The 23603-nt window shown below is 43.6% G+C and overlaps 1 protein-coding gene across 1 annotated transcript in view; it reads left to right on the top strand.

The window, feature by feature from the left end:
• Nucleotides 1–3382: 3382 nt before the first annotated feature.
• Nucleotides 3383–23603, top strand: part of LOC122928284 (leukotriene C4 synthase-like) — a 35386-nt gene continuing 15165 nt past the window's right edge. The window contains exons 1-3 of the mRNA XM_044280959.1: nucleotides 3383–3515; nucleotides 15754–15853; nucleotides 16669–16739. Of these exons, the coding sequence (XP_044136894.1) occupies nucleotides 3458–3515; nucleotides 15754–15853; nucleotides 16669–16739 (229 nt within the window). The 5' untranslated portion in view covers nucleotides 3383–3457. The remainder of the gene's footprint in view (nucleotides 3516–15753; nucleotides 15854–16668; nucleotides 16740–23603) is intronic.

The raw sequence follows: 23603 nt of genomic DNA, 5'->3' as shown, positions 1-23603 counted from the left end.
ACTCCTACCTGCATGGGCCGACCTTGATGGTAGGAGGACCCATGCTCAGGAACCTCGGAGCCCTGACTTACCCTATGCAAATCCCTGAGCTAGGAGCTGAGTAGACACCCTGTTCCTCCTGGATACAGACGGACTGGGGTCTCAATGGCCAAGCTGCTGGGAAACTAACATGAACCGCCTATGGATATGGCAGGAGGCTGAAGAGAACTTCCACACCTACCTGCCACAGACACACAGACTGGATCCCGTGCAATACAGCAAGTGTCCACACCCAAACACCAGTGGACACAGCACACACAAACACACAGGAACCCAGATCCATAGGTGCAAAACATAACAGGGAAAACATCAAGTGGACATAACATAAACTAGAGAATCACAGATTGTTTATGACCACAGGGGTGGCTCTCACTGGCAGGTAGAATGGACAGGAGGCTGCTCCAGCAAAGCATGACTGAAGCAACCTCCTGAGCCATGCCAAACACCAAGGCTATATAGGCCTAAGTGGCCACACCCACAAAGACACACCCAGTGTCTCACACAACACAGAAAGGGAGTTAACCCTTCCACTACCAGGGAAGGGATAGCAGCACCTTAAAGGGGAATACAAACAAATAAACCCAGTGCACACCAGACAAGGGAAGTGCACACCAAACACACAAGTTGCCAAGTGCAACCGCACGCACAACACAGCAAGCAGCCACGACTCGGCTCAGGCTGCAAGGCTGCCACATAAAAACCGTTGCCAGCGGCAACCACAGGTGAGGCGAATACCACAGCCCTCACCTGTGATTGACAACCAAACGAAACCGCTGACAACCGCATGCGGTTCAGGAGTCACGGTTATGGCCATGGCCGTGACACTCCCACCCCTCAAAACCCCCCCACGAAAAAAAAAAAGGAAACTGGTGAGAGACTAACACAAGGGGATAGGAGAAGAGAACGTCCACTCTCAGGACATGGTTCCCAGGAAGTCGCTGGCAGCTGCATCCTCTCCCAGCACTCACTCAGCCAGTCCAGCGAGGCCTGCAGCCCGACACAGCGACACGGGAATGGAACCACTGAGAGTGGACGAGGGGACTCTCCACTCACGTCCCCACTCCAGTCGCTGCCAGCAGACACTCCTAACCAGCACGCAGCCGGACCACTTACGGAGTGCTGCCAGCAAACAACCAGAGATGGGAACATGGAGAGGGACGAGGGATCACCAACACGCACATGGAAGGTAAGGTGGCGGGGAATAATCCACCAACCGTGCCGTTAACGGTGATCCCCCCGGGACGTTCTCCCTCCAGAAAACGCGCATGCAGGCCACAAGGGGATGGCACTGCATGCTACACCCTCTTCCGAAGGTGTGCACCCCACACTAAAAAACACCACGGTGAGGGGATAAAAATAAGGGGACGCCAAAACGGACAACTGTGAAGTGATGGCGGGGAAACGCCACTCACCACGCCGCCAGCGGCGAAGCCCCCACAACGCTCTCCCTCCGGAGAACGCACATGTACCCCTTCAGCAGATGGCGGTACATGCTTCACCCTCTTTCGAGGGAAGCCACGTGAGAAGCTACTGTGGTCATACTGTCACGGCTGAGGATAGGGGAAACCCTCAGCCGTGCGATGCCCAAATGATGCTAGGCCAGGAGAACAGGATTAGGGAGCAGGTCACCTCCTACAGCGTCCCTAACCTGACCCTAACTCCTACCTGCATGGGCCGACCTTGATGGTAGGAGGACCCATGCTCAGGAACCTCGGAGCCCTGACTTACCCTCCGCAGATCCCTGAGCTAGGAGCTGAGTAGACACCCTGTTCCTCCTGGATACGGACGGACAGGGGTCTCAATGGCCAAGCTGCTGGGAAACTAACATGAACCGCCTATGGATATGGCAGGAGGCTGAAGAGAACTTCCACACCTACCTGCCACAGACACACAGACTGGATCCCGTGCAATACAGCAAGTGTCCACACCCAAACACCAGTGGACACAGCACACACACAAACACACAGGAACCCAGATCCATAGGTGCAAAACATAACAGGGAAAACATCAAGTGGGCATAACATAAACTAGAGAATCACAGATTGTTTATGACCACAGGGGTGGCTCTCACTGGCAGATAGAATGCACAGGAGGCTGCTCCAGCAAAGCATGACTGAAGCAACCTCCTGAGCCATGCCAAACACCAAGGCTATATAGGCTAAGTGCCCACACCTACAAAGACACACCCAGTGTCTCACACAACACAGAAAGGGAGTTAACCCTTCCACTACCAGGGAAGGGATAGCAGCACCTTAAAGGGGAATACAAACAAATAAACCCCGTTCACACCAGACAAGGGAAGTGCACACCAAACACACAAGTTGCCAAGTGCAACCGCACGCACAACACAGCAAGCAGCTACGACTCGGCTCAGGCTGCAAGGCTGCCACATAAAAACCGTTGCCAGCGGCAACCACAGGTGAGACGAATACCACAGCCCTCACCTGTGATTGACCACCAAACGAAACCGCTGACAACCGCATGCGGTTCAGGAGTCACGGTCATGGCCATGGCCGTGACACTCACAGGAGATGACAGCAGTGAGCAAAACTCATAGAAGAGCATTTCTGAGAGTGAAGCAAAGCTGATACCAGTAAACAAACAAGTGCACTTTTAGGTACCATTCGCACGTCCGCAATTCACGATATGCAGCCCGGATCGGGTCCGCATTTCCGTTCACGAAAAAAAATAGAACATGTCCTATTCTTGTCCGCAATTGCGAACAAAAATAGGCATATTCTATGAGTGCCGGCAATGCGGTCCAGAATATGCGGAATGCACATTGCCGGTGTCCGTGTTTTGCGGATACGCAAAACACACTACGGACGTGTGAATGGAGCCTTATTATGTGCTGCATTACAGTAAGATATGGGTTTATTGATTTTTAGCGCACAAAGGTGTCCATAGTCTTTAAGTTTTCCACTGTGAATTCTTATGCTGGTCTGATATGAAGAAACAGCTCATAGTGTCTGTTGGGTGGGGGCACACAGTTCAATTTTCTGTAATAAAAAGGAGGCTCTCATCTTGTCAATGTCAAGCACTTCTGGGAATCAAACAGATTTTATACACCAGGGCTGGCCAACCTGCGGCTCTCCAACTGTTGTAAAACTACAATTCCCACCATGCCATGCTGTAGACTGATTCCTGTAGGCTGTCTGAGTATGCTAAGTTGTAGTTTTGCAACAGCTGGAGAGCCGCAGGTTGGCCAGCCCTGTTATACACAGTTCACATTATCCTATTTTCAACTCCGTTTTAAAAACATTGCACAGCTAGCTTTAATTTGCCCTTCAATCATTCCTGATCAAGTCCTAATTGTTATATCATTTTTTATCTTTTAGCGTGAAGATTGAAAACTTTCACAACCATCTCACATTGTCTTCCTCAAAGAACACTGCAATCCTTGTGTCTTCAGACCACCATGTTGCATAATGTAGTCCTATTGGGTGCAGTCACCTTACTTGGTGTTTTAGAACAAGGTATAATACGGATATTTTGTATTCAGTCTTTTTCCTTGTTTGTTTTACCAAAGTTATCTTATAGTTATCACACATATCATAGATATTTTATGCTATCAGTTTACTCTTTGCTTTTCTCTGCAGCTGTTTCAGCCTTCATGAAATGTTTATTTCTGTGGTAGTGGAAAATCCCCTTTCCTGCTCCCCCTGATTAAATAATCCAGTAGTTAACATTAATATCAGAACTACAGCTAATTTGGCTTGTCCAAACCAAAACTAATTTGTACCTGATTATCTCAGCATACAGGCCATGAAAAAAATTGTTTTACTGATGATCATAGTTAAATCTAACATTTCCGGAGGAAACATTTGAATTTCTAATTGTTTCAGAATCCACATTAAGAACTTTCCCACAAAGTTTACTTGGTTTCCCTCCAGGCCTGTGAAATGTTTGTGCAGCGTGATGGAACTACATCCTGGACTTCTGGTCTCCTTCTTTGCCTACAGGATAAGCATGCTCCCTGAACTGTTCTTTTTACTTTCCCTATGCCCTGTTAGTCAGTGTAAGCTCCTTACCATTGTTACACACTTTGTGCAGAGAGACTTGTGCAGTCCACACTGTACAACACTGGTCACAAGTACTGGGAACTGTAGTTCTGTGCTGAAGTTACTAAAAAGGAAAGCCTTGGAGGAACTGAATCTAGATATCTTCTATTACAGAACCTCAGACAGAGATGCCATGCCTTGGAATATGGTACAATACACAGTATTATACAGTGGTGCTTGAAAGTTTGTAAACTCTTCAGAATATTCTCTATTTCTGCATTAATTTGACCTAAAACTATACCACAGTTTTATACAAGTCTTAAAAGTAGATAACGATAACCAAATTAAGCAAATGAGTCAAAATATTAGACCTGGTCATTTATTTATTAACAAAAATGATCCAGTACCACTTCTGTGAGTAGCAAAAGTATGTGAACCTATGTTTCCAGGATCTGCAGTATCTACCTTGTGGAACAATAACTGCAACTAAATATTTATGGTAATTGCTAACTAGTCCTACACATTGGCTTGATATTTGTAGTCCATTCCTACAAACAAAACATTTTGGCTGTTCTAACTTTATTCTTTAACCATTCTTTAGTAGAACAATTTGTGTGCTTAGGGTCATTGTCTTGTGACATTCAGCCCATAGATGGATGTACTGATGTTTTTCTTTAGCATTTGCTGGTATATTTCAAAATTCATTGTTCCATCAATGCTGGCAAGCCACCCTGGCCCAGATGCATTAAAACAGGCCCAAACTGTGATACCACCACCACCGTCTTTTACAGTTAGGATTAGGTTTTATACTGGATTGCAGTGTTTTATTTCTCCAAACATAACTCCTCATTTAAACCAAAAAGTTCTATTTAGATCTCATACATCCACAAACATTGTTCCAATAGCTTTCTGGCTTGTCCAGGTTATCTTTAGCAAACCATACACAGGCAGCAATGTTCTTTTTGGAGAACGGCTTTCTCCTTGCAATCCTGCCATGCACACCATTGTTGTTCAGTGTCCCCCTGTCATATAAACATTAGCTAATGTCAGAAAGGTCTTTCTTTGTGTAGAGGTTACCTTGGGTTCCTTTGTAGGTAGCAGTACCGCAACCATCTACTAAGGTGCAGAGACAGACTAACACCAAGAAACAAAACAACACAAAGGGATAGTCATACAAAAATAGGTCAGAACCAGGTGGACAATGCAGTACAAAAATAATATAATGTGACACTGCCACTGAGGAAGGGGAGTTACCCCGAAACGCGTATGGCGGAAGTGTTCTAGCAAGCATCTATACCATCCGGATACTTATGCTGTACGATATGCCAACGATACAGCTCTCTTCTACTAAATTCAGATGTCTGAGAAGGTTTTAGCCTTCTAATTTACAACTGGAACGCATCGTGGAACGCACAAGTTCCCTATTGGAGCACAATGTGGAACGCACAGCTGATCATCTCACTTCCTATACACGTCGGTCACGTGGTCATTACCCGGTCACGTGAGATGCTACTGGGATGCTGCATTATGACCGCGAGACCACATGGGACGCCGTGGAAGGTCCTGGCGGCAGAGCAACAAGCAGAACAGACGCCAACTAGCCGGGTGGTATCGTACAAACTATCCATTATTGCTATATTATATACCTATTCAATATGGAGTGTATCACCTGAAGATTTGACATTGACATTGCTGTAAGTGATACCAACAGAACTTTACCTTACAGGGCCACCTGACAGTGTACCCTGCTTCCTACTAGTTATTGGAACAGTTATTTACAGATATTTATTTTTATATGTACTGTATTTCATGGTGTTAATTTAACCAGCTTAGCTCCCCTAGCTTAAACCCCCTTAATGACCAGACCACTTTTTACAATTCTGCACTACACTACTTTCACGGTTTATTGCTCGGTCATACAACTTACCACCCAAATGAATTTTACCTGCTTTTCTTCTCACTAATAGAGATTTCGATTGGTGGTATTTCATTGCTGCTGACATTTTAACTTTTTTTGATATTAATCAAAATTGACCGAAATTATTGCAAAAAAACAACATTTTTCACTTTCTGTTGTAAAATTTTTCAATTAAAACTACATTTCTATATACATTTTTCTCTAAATGTATTGTTCTACATGTCTTTGATAAAAAAATGCAATAAGTTTATATTTATTGGTTTGGGTAAAAGTTATAGCGTTTACAAACTATGGTGCAAAAATGTGAATTTACGCACTTTGACTTTCTGAGCACCTGTCATGTTTCCTGAGGTTCTACAATGCCCAGCCAGTAGAAACACCCCACAAATGACCCCAATCCGGAAAGTAGACACCCTAAGGTATTCGCTGATGGGCATAGTTAGTTCATGGAAGTTTTTATTATTTGTCACAAGTTTTTTTTTTTTGTTTTTTTTCTTACAAAGTCTCATATTCCACTAACTTGTGACACAAAAATGTTTTTACATGATCTCACCATACCCCTCACGGAATACCTTGGGGTGTCTTCTTTCCAAAATGGGGTCACTTGTGGAGTATTTATACTGCCCTGGCATTTTAGGGGACATAAAGCGTGAGAAGTAGTTTGGAATCCAAATGCGTAAAAAATGCCATGTGAAATCCTAAAGGTGCTCTTTAGAATTTGGGTCCCTTTGCGTATCTAGGCTGCAAAAAAGTGTCACACATGTGGTATCGCCGTACTCAGAATAAGTAGAGCAATGTGTTTTGGGGTGTATTTTTACATATACCCATGTTGGGTGAGATGAATATCTCTGTAAAAGACAACTTTTCCAGTTTTTTTATACAAAGTTGTCATTTACAGAGATATTTCTCTCACACTTCCCGTTTTTTTATACAAAGTTGTCATTTACAGAGATATTTCTCTCACACAGTATGGGTTAATAATACTTCACTGACATCATATAGCATTCATTCTACTGATATTTTAACTATAAACTACGTATATCTGTTATTTTTGTCCAGAATACTCATATAGTTGGGTGCCCCTCCTTTTATTTTTTGAAGTTTGTGACATTACTCCGGATGGACCCTCAACATGGGGAGCAGACATTGAAATTTGAGGTGAAACTTTCTTATTAAACGAGGATCATGAACATCCTTAGCCGGCACCCATGTTCTCTCCACAGCACCATATCCCTGCCAATGAATTAGGTACTGCAGAGAGCCCTGAATTCTCAGAGAGTCAAGAATTTTCTCCACCTTATACTCAACCTTGCCTAGAATTACCACTGGATCAGGAGGTTTAGGTGGAGGAATCACAGGAGGAATGTACTTGTAATTATGTATGAAAAAGGTCATGCATCTTGAACGAGGATTTAAATTGAAGGTGAAAAGATACCTGGTTTATAACAGACGTGATTTTATATGGTCTAGTAAACTTAGGAGCAAGTTTACCAGACACAAATTTTTTGTAGAAAGCCAGACGAATTCTCCCAAGAACGTACCCAAAGAATGCTTTTGTTTTTTATTAGCGTGGTTAAATTGGATGCTTTAAGCTTTTTCCAGGCTCTTGCGAGCCTGGGCCCAAACTCTGCACAGATCATTCACGATAGGATCCAATGCAGGATTCACAGAATTTGACCTAGAGACTGAAGAACAGCATGGATTAAAACAATAAATTCAATAAAAAGGTGAAATGCCACTAGAGGAGCAGACTTCAATTGGTCTTTATCAAAAATATTGAGCCCTTCTGTCACAAAGGTTTAATTGTTTTTCTAGCTGTGTGCATCCTACTTTAATTTTCACTTTGTGCAGGTCATCTAATAATCCTTATCTCTAAATTACTAAGAGGTCTTAAACACTAATTTAAGCCACATTCCTATCAGTAAGATAAGGATTGAGTTTTGATGAGTGTTTCTAAGGTCAGAGGGGAGAGATAAGGAGCCCATCAGTTCCCTTTCTGATGGAGCATAGAGAAAATTCAGATTCTGCTTGTAGAGCATCTCAGCTCTGTACAGAAAAAAAGGACTCCATATTTTTTATAGACCAACTAAAAAAAAGATTTGTAGCTCATAATCAGTACAATGCACTAATTTAAAAAAATGCCTCCGAAGGTATACATAGCCTTTAGTAGCAAATTCTGCTAGGGATAAAAAAAGCTAATACACTTGTTTTGACAGTCAGAAACAAAGCATCTAAAAAAAACTGTCCCAAAACCTGGTTGACCCTTTCAGTTTGTCCATTTGTCTCAGGAAGGAACGCAGATGAGAAGGAGAGTTCGACCCCTAAACTGTCCCCAGAATCTCAAGACAAACTGGACACCTTTATCTGAGACAATGGATTAGAGGATCTTATGTAATCTAAGAATATTGTTGGCAAACAAAGTAGCCAGTTCTTTGTAGTCAGGAAGTTTCTTCAATGGAATCAGATGACACATCTTATAGAACCTATAATAACCACCCAGACAACCATCTTTCCCCAGGAGTGTTGAAGGTCTGTAATGAAATCCATTGAGATGTGGACCAAAGGTCTCTGTGGAATGGGCAACAGGCAAAGCAAACCCATAGGACATCTCCTGTGTACCTTGGCCCTAACACATATCACATGCTGAGACAAAGGCAACAACATCTTGTGACCAAGTAGGCCACCAATAGGCTCTCGAGACCACATGACCTGCCAGTAAAGAGCAATGAGATTCCTCCAAAACCTTAAGGTGAAGATTTGGAGGAACAAACAGTTTACCAGAGGGAAGGTTACTAGGAGCCAAATTCTGACAACATTGTACTTCAGTGGCAAGATCAAGAATAAAAGCAGCAGTGACAACACCAGGGGAAAGAATATTGCCAGGTTCATTATTGATAGAATCACAAGTACCAAAACTACGTAATAAGGCGTCTGCCTTCACATTATCGGACCCAGGATGAAAAGTAACAATAAAGTTAAATCAGGTAAAGAACAATGCCCATCGTGCTTGCCTAGGATTCAACTGTTTAGCAGTATCCAGATAAATCGGGTTCTTGTGAACCATAAGTACATTAATTTGGTGCTGAACCCCTTCTAAAAAAGTGGTGCCGCTCCTCAAAGGCCCATTTGACAGACAACAGTTCTCGATTGCCAGTATCATAATTCCTCTTGGCGGAGGAAAGCACAACACCCATTCCTACCTCAGAGCCTACACCTCATAAATGATTGGTTTGGTAATATCCGGGTGAATGAGTATAGGTGCATGAATTAAGCACCATTATGTGTATCAAAGCCGGACAGAGCCTCAGGAAACCAATGGAGAAGATCCGCCCCTTTCCTGGTTAACCCAGTCAAATGTTTGGCAATAACTGAACTTTTTTTATGAATTTTCTATTATAATTTGCAAAGCTGAGGAATTGTTGAAGGGCGTTGAGAGAGATAGGTCTGGCCCAAACAACTATGGCTGTCACCGGGATCCCTACAAAAATTGTGGGGTGACAGGATATAAGCAAGGAAGGAGACTTACAGCAAATTCACATTTACTTAATTTCGCAAACAATTTATGGTCTCTAAATTTTTGAAGGACTTTACTCACATGTGTAAACGAAATATTGTCAAGGAACTCTCTAAATATAATTAAGATTTCTGAACACAGCTGGGGCGTTACACAGCCCAAAGGTCATCACAAGGTATTCAAAATGCCTTTTGGGGGTATTGAACGCTACTTTCCATTCATCCCCCTCCGATATTCTGATCAAATTGTAGGCTGCTCTAAGATCAATTTTTGTGAACCACTGAGCCCCAACAATTTGAATGAATAGATCAGGAATGAGAGGAAGAGGGTACTTGTTCTGGACCATGATTTTAGTAAGTTCCTTGTAATCAAAGGGAAGTTTCATACCAGGGACTAGTTCAATGGTGCAATCATAATCCCAATTAGAGGGAAAAACTTCAGAAGCCTCTTTGGAGAACACATCCTGATAGTCCTTGATGAACTCAGGTACTGCTCCCTCCTCTAGTTCCAGACCAGAGAGCTGGACAGATAAACAATGATTCAAGCACTGAGGGCCCCAATTAGTTAACTCCCCAGAACTCCAGTGGAAGACTGGACTATGTGCTTTCAACCAGGGAATTCCCAAAATGACATCAGTAGACAAGTTGTTCCTGAACTATAATAGACATCTTTCAGAATGAATAGACCCTTCATAACCAAATCAATGGTTTTATACTCAATATACCCACCGGCTAATGGAGTAGTATCCACCTCAGACACTGGAATTGGTTCCGGTAGTCTACCTACCACGAGACCCAAAGCAGACAGAAAACTAAAATTAGCAAAACTTACTGCACCCCCTGAATCAACAAAAGCAAAACCAGAAAATAACCTTCCCAGTGAAGAAAAATTAATAGGCAAAAGAACTCTAGCAGATTTTTCAGGAAATACCTTTGTGTCTGAATGACCTCCTCGATCATTACTCAGATGTTGAAGTTTTCCGCCTTCAGTGTAGATAGACAGGATCGCAGTTGATAAGCAGGGCTGCTGCAGTAGAAGCACAGACTATTCTTCTGGCAATGTTCCTTCCGCTGCTGAGAGTACACAATACCCACTTGCATGGGCTCCGTGGACTATAGTCACGATTTGGACACTGAGGTTTGAAGGACCGAGTAAAGAGAAGAAGGATGGACAAGGACTGATCTTTCCCGATTACGTGACCTAAGACATCTGTTGGGTCGAATAGCTAGAGACATAGCCTTGTCTAGCGAACCTGGGGTGGGATGACTAAGGGTCCATTCACACATCCGTATGTGTTTTGCGGATCCACAAAACATGGACACAGGCAATGTGCGTTCCGCATTTTGAGGACCGCGCATCGCCTGCACTATAATAGAATATGCCTAATCTTGTCCGCAATTGCGGACAAGAGTAGGACATGTTCTATTTTTTTCGGGAACGGAATTGCAGACCCAGAAGTGCGGGTCCGCATTTCCGGATCCGGGCTGCACATCGTGCGGCCCCATAGAAATGAATGGGTCCGCAATTCTGTTCTGCAAAATGCGGAACAGTATTGCGGACGTGTGAATGGACCCTAACTAGAAGGTCTTTCAGAGTATCAGAAAGGCCTTGTCTAAACTGTGATCTAAGACCTGGGTCATTCCAGCCAGAGGCAGTACACCACTTATGGAATTCAGAGCAGTAATCTTCCACAGGTCATCTGCCCTGACTTATAGAAAGAGGTTGGCTTCTGCTGCCCTGTCTGGCTTATCATACAGGAGACTCAGAGTGGAAAAGAAACGGTCAACAGAAAATAATTCAGGAGAGTTGGACGATAACAAATATGCCCAGGGACATACTGATGCCCATCCTCTGAGCTTTCATACCCTAGTAAGAGTGTGACCTAAGGCAAACAAAAAGTTTAGAGCTCTCATTGAAGGTTACAAAATTTTTACAGTCACCAGAGGTGTGGTCAGGGAACTTAACCTTAGGTTCTACAGGTGATGGAGCTGTAACAACAGGGGACTGGTCTGGTGGGACTCTTGCTAATGGACCCTCTCTGCTAGATCCTGAACCAGTTGGCAATACCCTCCATCTGATTGGTCAATGTTGCCATGGTGTCCATAACTGAGTGTAACAGTGGTTGCTGTACCCCGCTGTTCCCCCGCCTATCGTCGCGGTCCCAGGCGCCGCACTCAGTGGTGACCTGTGGCCGGTGCTTCCCATTTCACTGCTGCGGTCCTGGGCTCTGTCTCTGTTATTGCTTCTGAAGATTCCGCTCCACAGGTTCCACTCAGCCCTGGACATGGCTTGAGTTCGACTGGTTTCATGTTACACTGCTCTAAGGGCAGAGCGCATCACTCCCTGACCAACCCTGGCTCTGATACCCTGTATAACGTTTGTGCATCCTAAATATCTGTGACATTCAGTGTAATTTTTTCGCCGCTGGAAACAGCAACATTACCTGCGCTACATCTCCTGTATAATGTTTGCGCATCCTAAATATCTGACATTTAGTGTAATTTATTTGTGCATACATTTACAAAACCTGCGCCTCTGTGCATGTGACATACTTGCAAGCATATATACCATTTAATATGCTCAAGGCGAGGAGTAAGGGACGGGGAAGTGGCCGTGCTGCTGATGGTGCACGCAGAGGAGGTGGCCCTGGACACAGTGAAACTGTGCCTGCTGCCAGAGCACAAGAAACACACTCATCCACGATACCTAGCTTCATGTCCCAGTTTGCAGGACGGCGCAGGACACCACTCTCGAAGTCACACTAGTGCAACCGGGTGGTCGGTTGGATTGCAGCAGATAATGCTTCCAGTCAGTTAAGCACCACCCTGTCTTCCACAAAGTCCAGTCTCAGTAGCCAAGAGTCTGGTCAACAAAATCCTCACCCTGATCCTCCTTCCTCCCACTATGGTGAGTCTTGGCAAACAAGTGATCCCACACTCAGATCTTCTGAGGAGCTCTTTTCATTGCCATTCCTTGATTTGGGCCTTTCGCCTTGAAGAGGGACATGAGGAGATCTTGTGCACTGATTCCCAAACTCTTGAGCATCCACAGTCAAAAGAAGATGACGGTGGGGAACGGCAATTAGTGTTTCACAAGGTGGATGATGATGATGGGACACAGTTGCCAAAGAGTCAACGGCAATTAGTGTCTCAAGAGGTTGATGATGAGGATGAGACACAGTTGTCAATAAGTGAGTTTTTTTTAGGTCAACAAGTCAGGAGGATGACCAGAGTGAGGAAGTGGAAGAGGAGGTGGTGGACGATGAAATCACTGACCCAACCTGGGAAGGTGGCAAGCCGAGCGAAGACAGCAGTACAGAGGGGGAGGGATCCGCAGCACTGCAACAGGCTGAAAGAGGCAGTGGGGTGGCAAGCAGTACAGAGGGGGAGGGATCCGCAGCACTGCAACAGGCTGAAAGAGGCAGTGGGGTGGCAAAAGGGAGAAGGCAGGCCACACCAAACAGGCCCGCAACTGTTCCCAGAGCACCCCCTTGCGGCAATCTTTCTTTGCCAAGGGGTAGGTGTTCAGCGGTCTAGCGCTTTTTTTAGGAAAGTGCGGACGATAAAAGAATTATCATTTGCAACCTGTGCCGTACCAAAAAGAGCAGGGGTGTGAACAATACCAAGTTCACCACCACCAGCATAATCCGCCACATGGCATCAAAGCACCCTAATAGGTGGGCCGAACACCTGGGTCCACAATCAGTGTCTGCTGGTCACACCACTGCATCCTCTTCCCCTGTGTTACGTGCTGGCCAATCCCCTGTCCAAGACGCAGGCCAACATACCTCCCGCCCTGCACCTGGACCTTCGCAAGCACCATCAGATAGCACATCCACTTCTGTGTCCCAGCGCAGCGTACAGAGGTCCATACCCCAGGCCTTCCAAATTGTTGGCCCTGGAAATGTTGCCATATAGGCTTGTGGACACTGAGGCTGTCCCTTGTTACTCAGTCCCCAGCCGCCACTATTTTTCCCGGTGTGCCGTCCCCGCCTTCCACCAGCATGTGTCCCGTAACATCACCCGTGCCTTGACCAACGCAGTTATTGGGAAGGTCCACTTAACTACTGACACATGGACAAGTGCTTTTGGCCAGCGACGCTACATTTCACTGACGGCACACTGGGTGAACGTTGTGGAGGATTTTCTTAGGTGACAAACAGCACACTGCCGCAGAGCTGTGGCAGGGTATAAGGGACCAGACTAAGTTGAGGCTCTCGCCACTCAACCTACAACCAGGCGTAGTTGTGTCTGATAATGGCTGTAACTTGGTGGCGGCTTTGGAGCTCGGCAAGCTCACACACATACCATGCCTAGCCCATGTGTTCAACTTCAGTGGTTTCTCAAAACCTACCCCAATTTACCTGAGCTACTGGTGAAGGTGCGCTGCGTGTGTGCCCATTTCCGAAAGTCGTCTACAGCTGCCGCTGGCCTGGCAATGCTGCAGCAGCACTTGCAATTGCCAGCTCACCGACTGTTGTGCGAAATGAGCACGCGCTGGAGCTCCACAGTCCACATGTTGGCCAGGCTTTGTGAGCAGCAGAGGACAGTCGTGGAATACCAGCTGCAACATGGTCGTTGCCTTTCCATTCAGCTTCCGCTCTTCACAAGCGATGAGTGGGCATGGATGTCTGACCTCTGTGAGGTTTTACTCAACTTTGAGGAATCAACACAGATGGAGAGCGGCGATGCCGCTATTATCAGTGTAACCATCCCACTTCTGTGTCTGCTGAAAGGCTTGCTGCTCACAATGAAAGCGGACACTTTGCATGTGGACAATGTGGAAATGGGGGAAGAAAGTACATAGGGTGATAGCCAGACCGCACTCAGTTGTTCTTCTCAACGCAAATTGGATGATGATGAGGAGGAGGAGGAGCAGGAGACGGTTGCCTCCTCTACAGAGGGTAGTACCCATAGCAGGTTTATTCCATCTGTTCAGTGGGGAGGGGCTGAAGAGGAGGGAGAGAATGAGGAGATTGAGAGTCATCCTCCTGATGAGGACTAGTGATAAGCTGCAGGGGTCATATTCGAATTTGCGATATTTCGCTAATATTTTGAAGAATATTCGTTCTATTGTACGATTTTTTACTCTAAAAAGGTAATGATCGCGTAATATGCGAATTTTCGTAACGTGAGCAAAAACATGATTCCTCCCTGCTTCTTGCTTGTGGGCCAATGAGTCATAGCACTATATCGAATATATTTGTTTTTTCATATATTCGGAATATTCTAAAATATTATAAACTATTAGACAAAGATGATTATAGCACTATATTAGCTAAATTGCTCTATATTCGTTTTTTTTTTTGTCACCTTTACTGTGACACTGACTAACTCACTGTCAGTGTTTCTCGATGCTCATTCAGGCTGCCTGTGTAGTCCTGAAGCAGCACACTGCGGCAGCCATCGTCTTCTTCTTGCTCCGGCTCCGCAGTGTCTTTCCTAGCCAGAAGGTGGGTTAAGCTTCCTACTGCCGTGCGCGCCCTGGTGCTCCTTATGTTAATACCACTTCTCACTCTGCGGCACTGTGCAGTGCACAGCAGAACAAAACTCATTCAGTTCACAGATTTTTTGCGTAAGCGGCAAGCTTCCCCCTGCAGTCTGGCGCCCAGGGCAACGGCCCCCCTGGCCCACCCCACGCTACGCCACTGAACCAGACACCCTTCCCTCTTCAGAGTAGGGGGTGCCTGGTTTAATGCTCGGGTTCTCCCATTGACTTCCATTGTGCTCGGTAGAGCACCCGAGCATCCCAAAGTGTTCTACTCAAGCACCCGAGCACTTTGGTGCTCGATCAACACTATTATCTACTTTTAGGACTTGTGTGAAAATGTGATGTCGTTTTAGGTCAGTTTATGTAGAAATATAGAAAATTGTGAAGGATTCACAAACTTTCAACTATCACTTTTACTATCACTGTATCACCATTGCTGTAGTTTATTGTCTGCAGCCGGTCACCATTAGTGCCACTGGGCAGGGAAAAACTTTGAAATTGACTGCTGTGCTGTGGCCCCTTCATTCTCAGATGAGAAAACCTCTTTTTTTACAATATTCTCTATGCAGTTGCCAACATATGTGAGTCCTGATATATATGACATAACGTGAGTATTTTGAGTAATCTACTATATAATGTTCATGCTGACCAGATTGTATTTCATTTTATACCGGGAGTTTTCCTGGTTAGTATTGAATATTGTTTGATCAATAGTGATACTTTTGAGTTATTCTATAAGCACATTATTAAAATTGCACAATTGTTCTTTATTTTTTTATTTTTTTTTGTAGCATATTTTTCCTTGCAGGTGATTGCAGCCCGGAGGAAGTACAGCATCTCCCCTCCTTGTACGTCAGGCCCCCCAGAATTTGAAAGAGTTTTTCGGGCCCAGTAAGTAGCTGTTTTCTGCAAAAAATGCTAAGAAATTGCTAAATCACACTTACCTGTACAAGCCTTGTACTTCACTCACTTCTACCAGTCCTGTGCCAATCAAGTGTAAAGGCAAAGGTCCACCTTCACAAGCAATAGAAATGGGTTGCCTATTTTAAGTAACTATCTGTGTGCTGTGTCTTTTATTGCACCTCATCATTACTCAAGTGCAGGGGGCTGAACTGTAAGACCAAACACAGCTTATGGACAAATATGGCACAGTTTCTGCAAAAATCAATCTTCACACTCTCTTTCATTAAAAATCTCATTATGGGGAACATTTATTAAGTCTGGCATTTTACATGCAGGTCTTAATCTTTCTGTTGCTTGTATCAGAGGTGTCACTTATTTTAATATTTTTACCGCATATGTGTAGGACTGTACACCAGAGCTGAAAGTGAGCTGGTGTAGAATTCAGGCATAATCTACTCCCCTCTCCAGCCACCTTTTTTTTAAAGTTGCAAATGGAGTGGAACATCCCCAAAAAGTAGCAACATTTTATGCAAGCAGGGTATGCATACAGGGGATTATAAATGTTCCCCTATGTGTTCAAAGCTCTTTTGGAGATCTGTGTCTCCATGGTAACAGACTACAAACAAATCCAAATTTGTAATAAGTAGGGGATAGATAAAAAATTATTATTATATAATGTTTGCCTCTGGTCTGTTACCAGCAAGCAGAGAGCTTAAAATAGTGAGCAATTGAAACACAGTACAGCATGCACTTTATTAGAGTATTTTCCGTTAATCTTACTGATTGTGAATTCCTCTTTGCAGGGTTAACTGCACAGAATATTTCCCAATGTTCCTTGCGGTGCTCTGGCTGTCTGGGATCTTCTTCCATCAAGGTAAGATCAGAAATACCAAGCCATCTAAAAATATGTGTACTGTAGTTAAAAATACTCACTGATAGAACTGACCCTCCAGTTTCTTTAAATAGTTCCCTGCTGCTGAGCACCAGATCCTATCATGTCTGATACTTCTGGCATTTGAAATGGGAGGGGGAAATTAGTCTCTGTTATTTAGGCCTCATGCACATGACAGTATTTTGCGTTCAGTATTCTGGCCGTTTTAGTAGTTCAGTATGCGGAACATATACTGAACCATTCATTTCAATGGTTCAGCAAAAAATACTAAGTGTCTCAGTATGCATTCCGTTTCAGTATTTCAGTATTTCCGTGCCGTGAAAAGATAGAACATGTCCTATTCTTGTCCGCAAATCACGGTGCTTGGCTCCATTCAAGTCAATGGGTCCGCAAAAAAAACGGAACCCATACGGAAATGCATCCGTATGTCTTCCGTATCCGTTCCGTTTTTGCTGAACCATCTATTGAAAATGTTATGCCCAGCCCAATTTTTACTATGTAATTACTGTATACTGTATATGGCATACGGAAAAACGGAACGGAAAAACGGAAAGGAAACGGAAACACAACGGAAACAAAAAACGGAACAACGGATCCGTAAAAAACAGACCGAAAAACACTGAAAAAGCAATACTGTCGTGTGCATGAGGCCTTAGTGTTGCAGTTTAAATTTTTCTTTTTTTTGTACTCATTTTCAAGAAATATACTTTGCAACATTTTCCTTTTTTATAAAAATAAATTGATGAATTAATAGAAATAATCAATTAATAATCTTATCCTAGTCCTTTCACACTCTTGCCTCCTGATAGACTCAGGGCTCTTGCATATGGCTATTGATACTCTGTAAAGCCTGTAATATTGCACCTATTTACATACAAAGGCATACCTAGGTTTTCTCCTTCAGATGTGGTTGATATCGGAGTATGTTCTCCTATACATTAGGGGAAAATAGCTACAAAGATAGGGAAGGGTTGAATATAGTTTTTTTTGTCCCTTTTCCTGATGATGTTCTTATGTAAATTAAAATAAACGCAGTGGATAAATTCTAGTTTGTTGTTTTTTGTGGGTCACTGGTTGTCATAGGGTTAATGATTAGTAGTGACCTAGAGACTTATCAACTATGTTAATTAAAATATCCCGGAATCTGTAAGAAATTGTGAAACTGGTCCTAGCGTGTAGCCACATTGCCACCTAGTGGCAGAATTTGTTACCTGCATTATGTATTATACAACTAATGTATCATGTATTCTTTTTATAATTTTTTCAATTTTAATGCATATAATACATTTTAATCCACACAACATGGATGTGCCCAGTCCACCAGTGCCCAATCCTCTCTTCATTCTTCTCAGTCTTCTGTATGTTATTCCTATATTCACACAACTGTTTCTTATGTGCTCACCTGGATTCATACAGAAAGGGAAGGCACACTGTAGTACACAGTGTAGATATTGCACTTGTACCTTGGGAGCTAGCAATATACAATATATGGACATTCATTCCTGCTGTATTTTTTGCGGGTTGGTAGCTTCTGCAATTAGTTTATTTGTAGGAAATGAGATTTTAAAAAGTCTGATTCACACACAATATGATTCTTGTTCACAATCAGATCAAAAACTGCACAGTGTTTAAGGCATGTGTGATATTTTTCCCAAACTGCACCATGCTGGATCACTTACAGAAATCTATTACATTACAGGCTGTGGACACCTTTGGTGGCATATATTTATTGAAGTTGCGTTTTTTTATATCTCAAAATAATATTGGCATTAGGGTTTTATAAAAAAAATTTGCACTGTTTAGCTTCTGCAGCTTCTGTGTTTCACAGTATCTAACAAGCTGCAGAATGCTGTTTCCAGTGATCCATCTGACATCGTACTGGCTGACATCGTAATGTCCAGCCTCTCTTGTGAACGTTCTTCTAAGCTTATTTATGCCAAGATCATAGTTCAGCTATGTTTTGTAGAAGCTGCAGAAAACAAGCAAGGCACAATTATTAAAAAAAGATCTATTACACAAATTAACTTTCAAAATGCACACATTTCAGTAAAAAAAAATGCCTCCAAAGGTGTGCATCGGCTTTCAAAATTGGCCTCCTGTGACTGTATCTTTTACATTTTTGTATATTTCACAGATAGCATCTAGAGTTGTCAGGATACCAGAATTTTTATTTGATTTCGCTACTGAGAAAAGAAGAAAAGTACTGCGAGCAACATGGGGTGAGGAGGCACTTGATGCGGTCACTTACTAATAATTTGAGGCACATGGAAGTCTAAATTGATAAAACCATGTACCTCACATTAATAGTAACCCCATCAAGCACTGCCTCCTTACACATAATGGACAATATGGGCTTAAAGGGGTTGTCTCATCATGGACAATGGGGGCATATCACTAGGATATGGGTCCCACCGCTGGGACCCGCACGTATATCGAGAACGGAGCCCCACAAGTGAAGGACAGCGCACGGCACACACGCAGCCACCCTCCATTCATTTTCTATAGGGTCGGCAAAAATAGCTGGCTCGGCTATTTCCGTCGGCTCCAAATGGATGGGTACGCTCCCATTCACTTCTATGGGGAGCTGGCTTGGTGGTGGCCAGACTGGAGTCCTCCAGCCACCACCTTGCGGGGCTCCATTCTCGATATAGCTGCGGGTCCCAGCGGTGGAACCCGCACCTTAAGACAATGGGAGAATATCCTAGCCATATGCCCCCATTGTCTATGATGAGATAACCCCTTTAATACGTGAGGCACATGATGGAGTTACTCACTATTAGGCCTCTTTCACATGTGTTTTCTGTCCGAATGTTATATGTGTAGTGAACGTACAACATCCAGACTGAATCCTGATCCTTTTTACGCATCATCTTTGTGTTCAGGAAAAAGTGCAGCATGTTCTATATTGTGTAGTTTTCATATTAACCCCTTCCTGACATCCATCGTACAGGTCTTTAAAGATGGTGTCCGCTCCAGAGTGGTGCAAGCGCCGTAACTATTAGGTGCCTGCTGTTTCATACAGAAGACACCCAGGGTTAATGTCTGTGATGGGCAGTAATGCAGATTGTGGACATTCAACCCCTCAGATGCCATGGTCAAATGTGACCACAGCATCTGAAAGGCAAAAAAACCAGAAGCCCACGCTTCTCAGGCAGGAATGCCTCCCTCTGGCTGAGATTGGGGAAGGCGTTCTATTGCTGTGATAAGCCAGAGCCTGTACTACTACTGTACTACTATGATAATTCAGGCCTGCAGATAGCAGCACTGAATTCTAATTTACTGATCTTTGTATAGTATAATGGATGAAATTCCCTTATTTTATACTTATTGCAATCTAATGATTGCATCTTGGGCACCACTTGCCGGTCTCAAAAAAAGGTAAAATACATTTAAAAAAAAAAAAAAAAAAAAACATTGAAATGACCAAATCCCAAAATCATAGGCATTGCCATGTGCAAACATGCCCACATTATTAAAATATTAAAAAAATTATCCCATAATTACACAGCTCCGTAGATGTAACTATAGAAAAGTTATGAAGGTCATAATATGGGGATAAAATGAAAAAAAAAAATGTAATTTTTTTTTTCATTATTAAAACATAATATAATCAATATAAACGTGGTATCATTGCAATTGTTCTGAACCAGAGAATGAAGGGAACTGGTCAGTTTTTACTGCATAGCGAACAACATAAAAACAAAACCTACAAAACTGTGGCGGAAATGCATTTTTTTCCAATTACACCACGTTTGGAATTTTTTTTCAACTTCATCGAATGCAATATAAAATAGTTCCATTAGAAAGTGTAACTTGTTCCATAAAGAACAAGTCCTCATACATTTGCGTGAACAGAAAAATATAAAAGTTATGGCTCTGGAAAGGCATGGAGCAAAAAACATGTAAAAATGGAAAATCACCATGTCAGGAAGGGATTAAGGGCGCCTCTTTCACACGGGGCGAGTTTTCCGCACGGGTGCAATGCGTGAGGTGAACGCATTGCACCCACACTGAATCCGGACCCATTCATTTCTATAGGGCTGTGCACATGAGTGGTGATTTTCACACATCACTTGTGCGTTGTGTGAAAATCACAGCTTGCTGTATATTGTCTATTTTTCATGCAACACAGGCCCCATAGAAGTGAATGGGGCTGCATGAAAATCTCAAGCATCCGCAAGCAAGTGTGGATGCGGTGCGATTTTCCCGAATGGTTGCTAGGAGATGATCGGGATGGGGACCCGATCTTTATTTTCCCTTATAACATGGTTATAAGGGAAAATAATAGCATTCTTAATACAGAATGCATAGTACAATAGGGCTGTGAGGGGAGGGGTTAAAAAAATAAATAAATAATAATTTAACTCACCTCATTCACTTGTTCACGCAGACTAGGGAGGGTTAGGCTGTGCAGAGTCATCTGGGCTCCCACAGGCTCTGCTGGTTTCCTTTGTGGTTCTGACTCCCTGCCCATTAGCACTTTCTTTGGTGGCAATGGCTGGCCATATCACAGTGGGAAGGGAGGGACGCCCTCCTTCCTTCTCCACTGTGCAATAGCACAGTTTAGTATCGAAGAATGGGTAATCCTAGTAATGAATTGAACCAACCTTCTATAAATAATTTTTGCGCATCTGCCTTCTCTAACCCCCAAGGGTCAACAGGTATTGCCAGGGGATGCAGACCTATGGCTATACATTTCCACTGCAGTTGCCGTATTCATGATGAACAGCCTTGTAGAGTGGCTGTCAGTTCTGGTGTATATATAGTTGCTTATTAAGCAGCCTGTAGGTTTTCATATGACATACTGGAACATATCAACAGGGGTCAAAAACACCTTATGAGCCAGGAAATTCATTAGCTCCATGGGTGGACTGACCATAGATCCTACAGGGAAATTTCCCTCAGGGCCGATGCTGCAGTCTGGGTACATAATGATCTGATGCTCTCAGCTGATTTAATGTTTGGAACATTAGGTTCTTATGCACCTGGCCAATGGGCTCCGGGGCCCTCCTGAACTCAACTGTATCATGGTCCTTAGGATGGTGATACAGTTGAATACTGTGACGAGGGCAGCTGATTTTGGTGCTCTCCGGTCTTCTGTTAGTTTGGACCTGTCTACAACTTGGGGCCACTTTAAGTTCCCAGTCTGTCCCTGATTAGCTCAGTTACCTACTGGGTATGTGGTATGCCTGAAAAATGATCGGGCTCTAGTTTATAGGATCACCACAGTGTTTTACCAGTGCATGCCAAGGGATATTACTACATACACTAATTAACCCCTTAGTGACCACAGTATAAATACCCCACAAGTGACCCCACTTTGGAAAGAAGACACCCCAAGGTATTCCGTGAGGTGCATGGTGAGTTCCTAGCATATATTTCTTTTGGCACAAGTTAGCGGAAAATGATGATTTTATTATTACATGAACTCGCCATGCCCCTCACAGAATACCTTGGGGTGTCTTCTTTCCAAAATGGGGTTACATGTGGGGTATTTATACTGCCCTGGCATTTTAGGGGCCCTAAAGCGTGAGAAGAAGTCTGGAATCCAAATGTCTAAAAATGCCCTCCTAAAAGGTATAATAGGAATTAGGGCCCCTTTGCGCACCTAGGCTGCAAAAAAGTGTCACACATGTGGTATCGCCGTACTCAGGAGAAGTAGGGCAATGTGTTTTGGGGTGTATTTTTACATATACCCATACTGTGTGTGAGAAATATCTCTGTAAATTGACAACTTTGTATAAAAAAATGTAAAAAGTTGTCATTTACAGAGATATTTCTGACACACAGTATGGGTATATGTAAAAATACACCCCAAAACACATTGCCCTACTTCTCCTGAGTACGGCGATACCAGATGTGTGACACTTTTTTGCAGTCAAGATGCGCAAAGGGGCCCAAATTCCAATGAGTACCTTTAGGATTTCACAGGGCATTTTTACTCATTTTGATTCCATGAGGGGTATGGTGAGTTCATGTAAGATTTTATTTTTTGTCACAAGTTAGTGGAATATGAGACTTTGTAACAAAAAAAAAAAAAATATTTCCGCAAACTTATGGCAATCTTCTATGAACTCGCCATTCCCCTCAAAAGTGATCTTTATAGCGCCGCAGCGATTTTACGGTGTTTTTGCAGTGATCAGAAAAAAAATATTTCTGTCACTGCGGTGGGGCGGACTGAATGCAAGTGTGCGCACAAGATCAGGCCTGATCGGGCGAACACTGCGTTTTTTGTACAGCCTATAGAACATGTCCTATCAGAAAAGGCATTTTCTATATGGTTCTGGCAATGTGCGGATCCGCAAAATACGGAAAGCACATTACCGGTGCCCGTGTTTTGCGGATCCGCAAAACACATATGGACGTCTGAATGGAGCCTTACAGGGGGATGATCAATGACAGGGGGGTGATCAGGGAGTCTATATGGGGTGATCAGGGGTTAATAAGTAGTGTGGTGCTTGGTGCTACTTATTACAGAGCTGCCTGTGTCCTCTGGTTGTCGATCCAAGCAAAAGGGACCACCAGAGGACTAGGTAGCAGGTATATTAGACGCTGTTAACAAAACAGCATCTAATATACCTTTTTGGGGTTAAAAAAATTGCATCTACTGCCTGCCAGCGAATGATCGCTGCTGGCAGGCTGTAGATCAACTTCTCAGCTGCCCGTCGCATGCACGCGCGTTCACGCAAAATCTCGGCTCTCGCGAGATGACGCATCGATGTGTCAAGGAGGAATAACCCGGCCGCCCACAGGACGAATCCCTGCGTTAGGCGGTCGGGAGGAGGTTAAAAAACTACAACTTTTCCTGCAAGAAACAAGCACTCATGCAGTTATATAGATGGAAAA

The sequence above is a fragment of the Bufo gargarizans genome, chromosome 2 (genome assembly GCF_014858855.1).
Source record: "Bufo gargarizans isolate SCDJY-AF-19 chromosome 2, ASM1485885v1, whole genome shotgun sequence".
In the NCBI taxonomy this organism is placed as follows: Eukaryota; Metazoa; Chordata; class Amphibia; order Anura; family Bufonidae; genus Bufo; species Bufo gargarizans.
The sequence above is the reverse complement of the archived record's forward strand: the minus strand, read 5'-3'. Positions and strand labels throughout refer to the sequence as shown.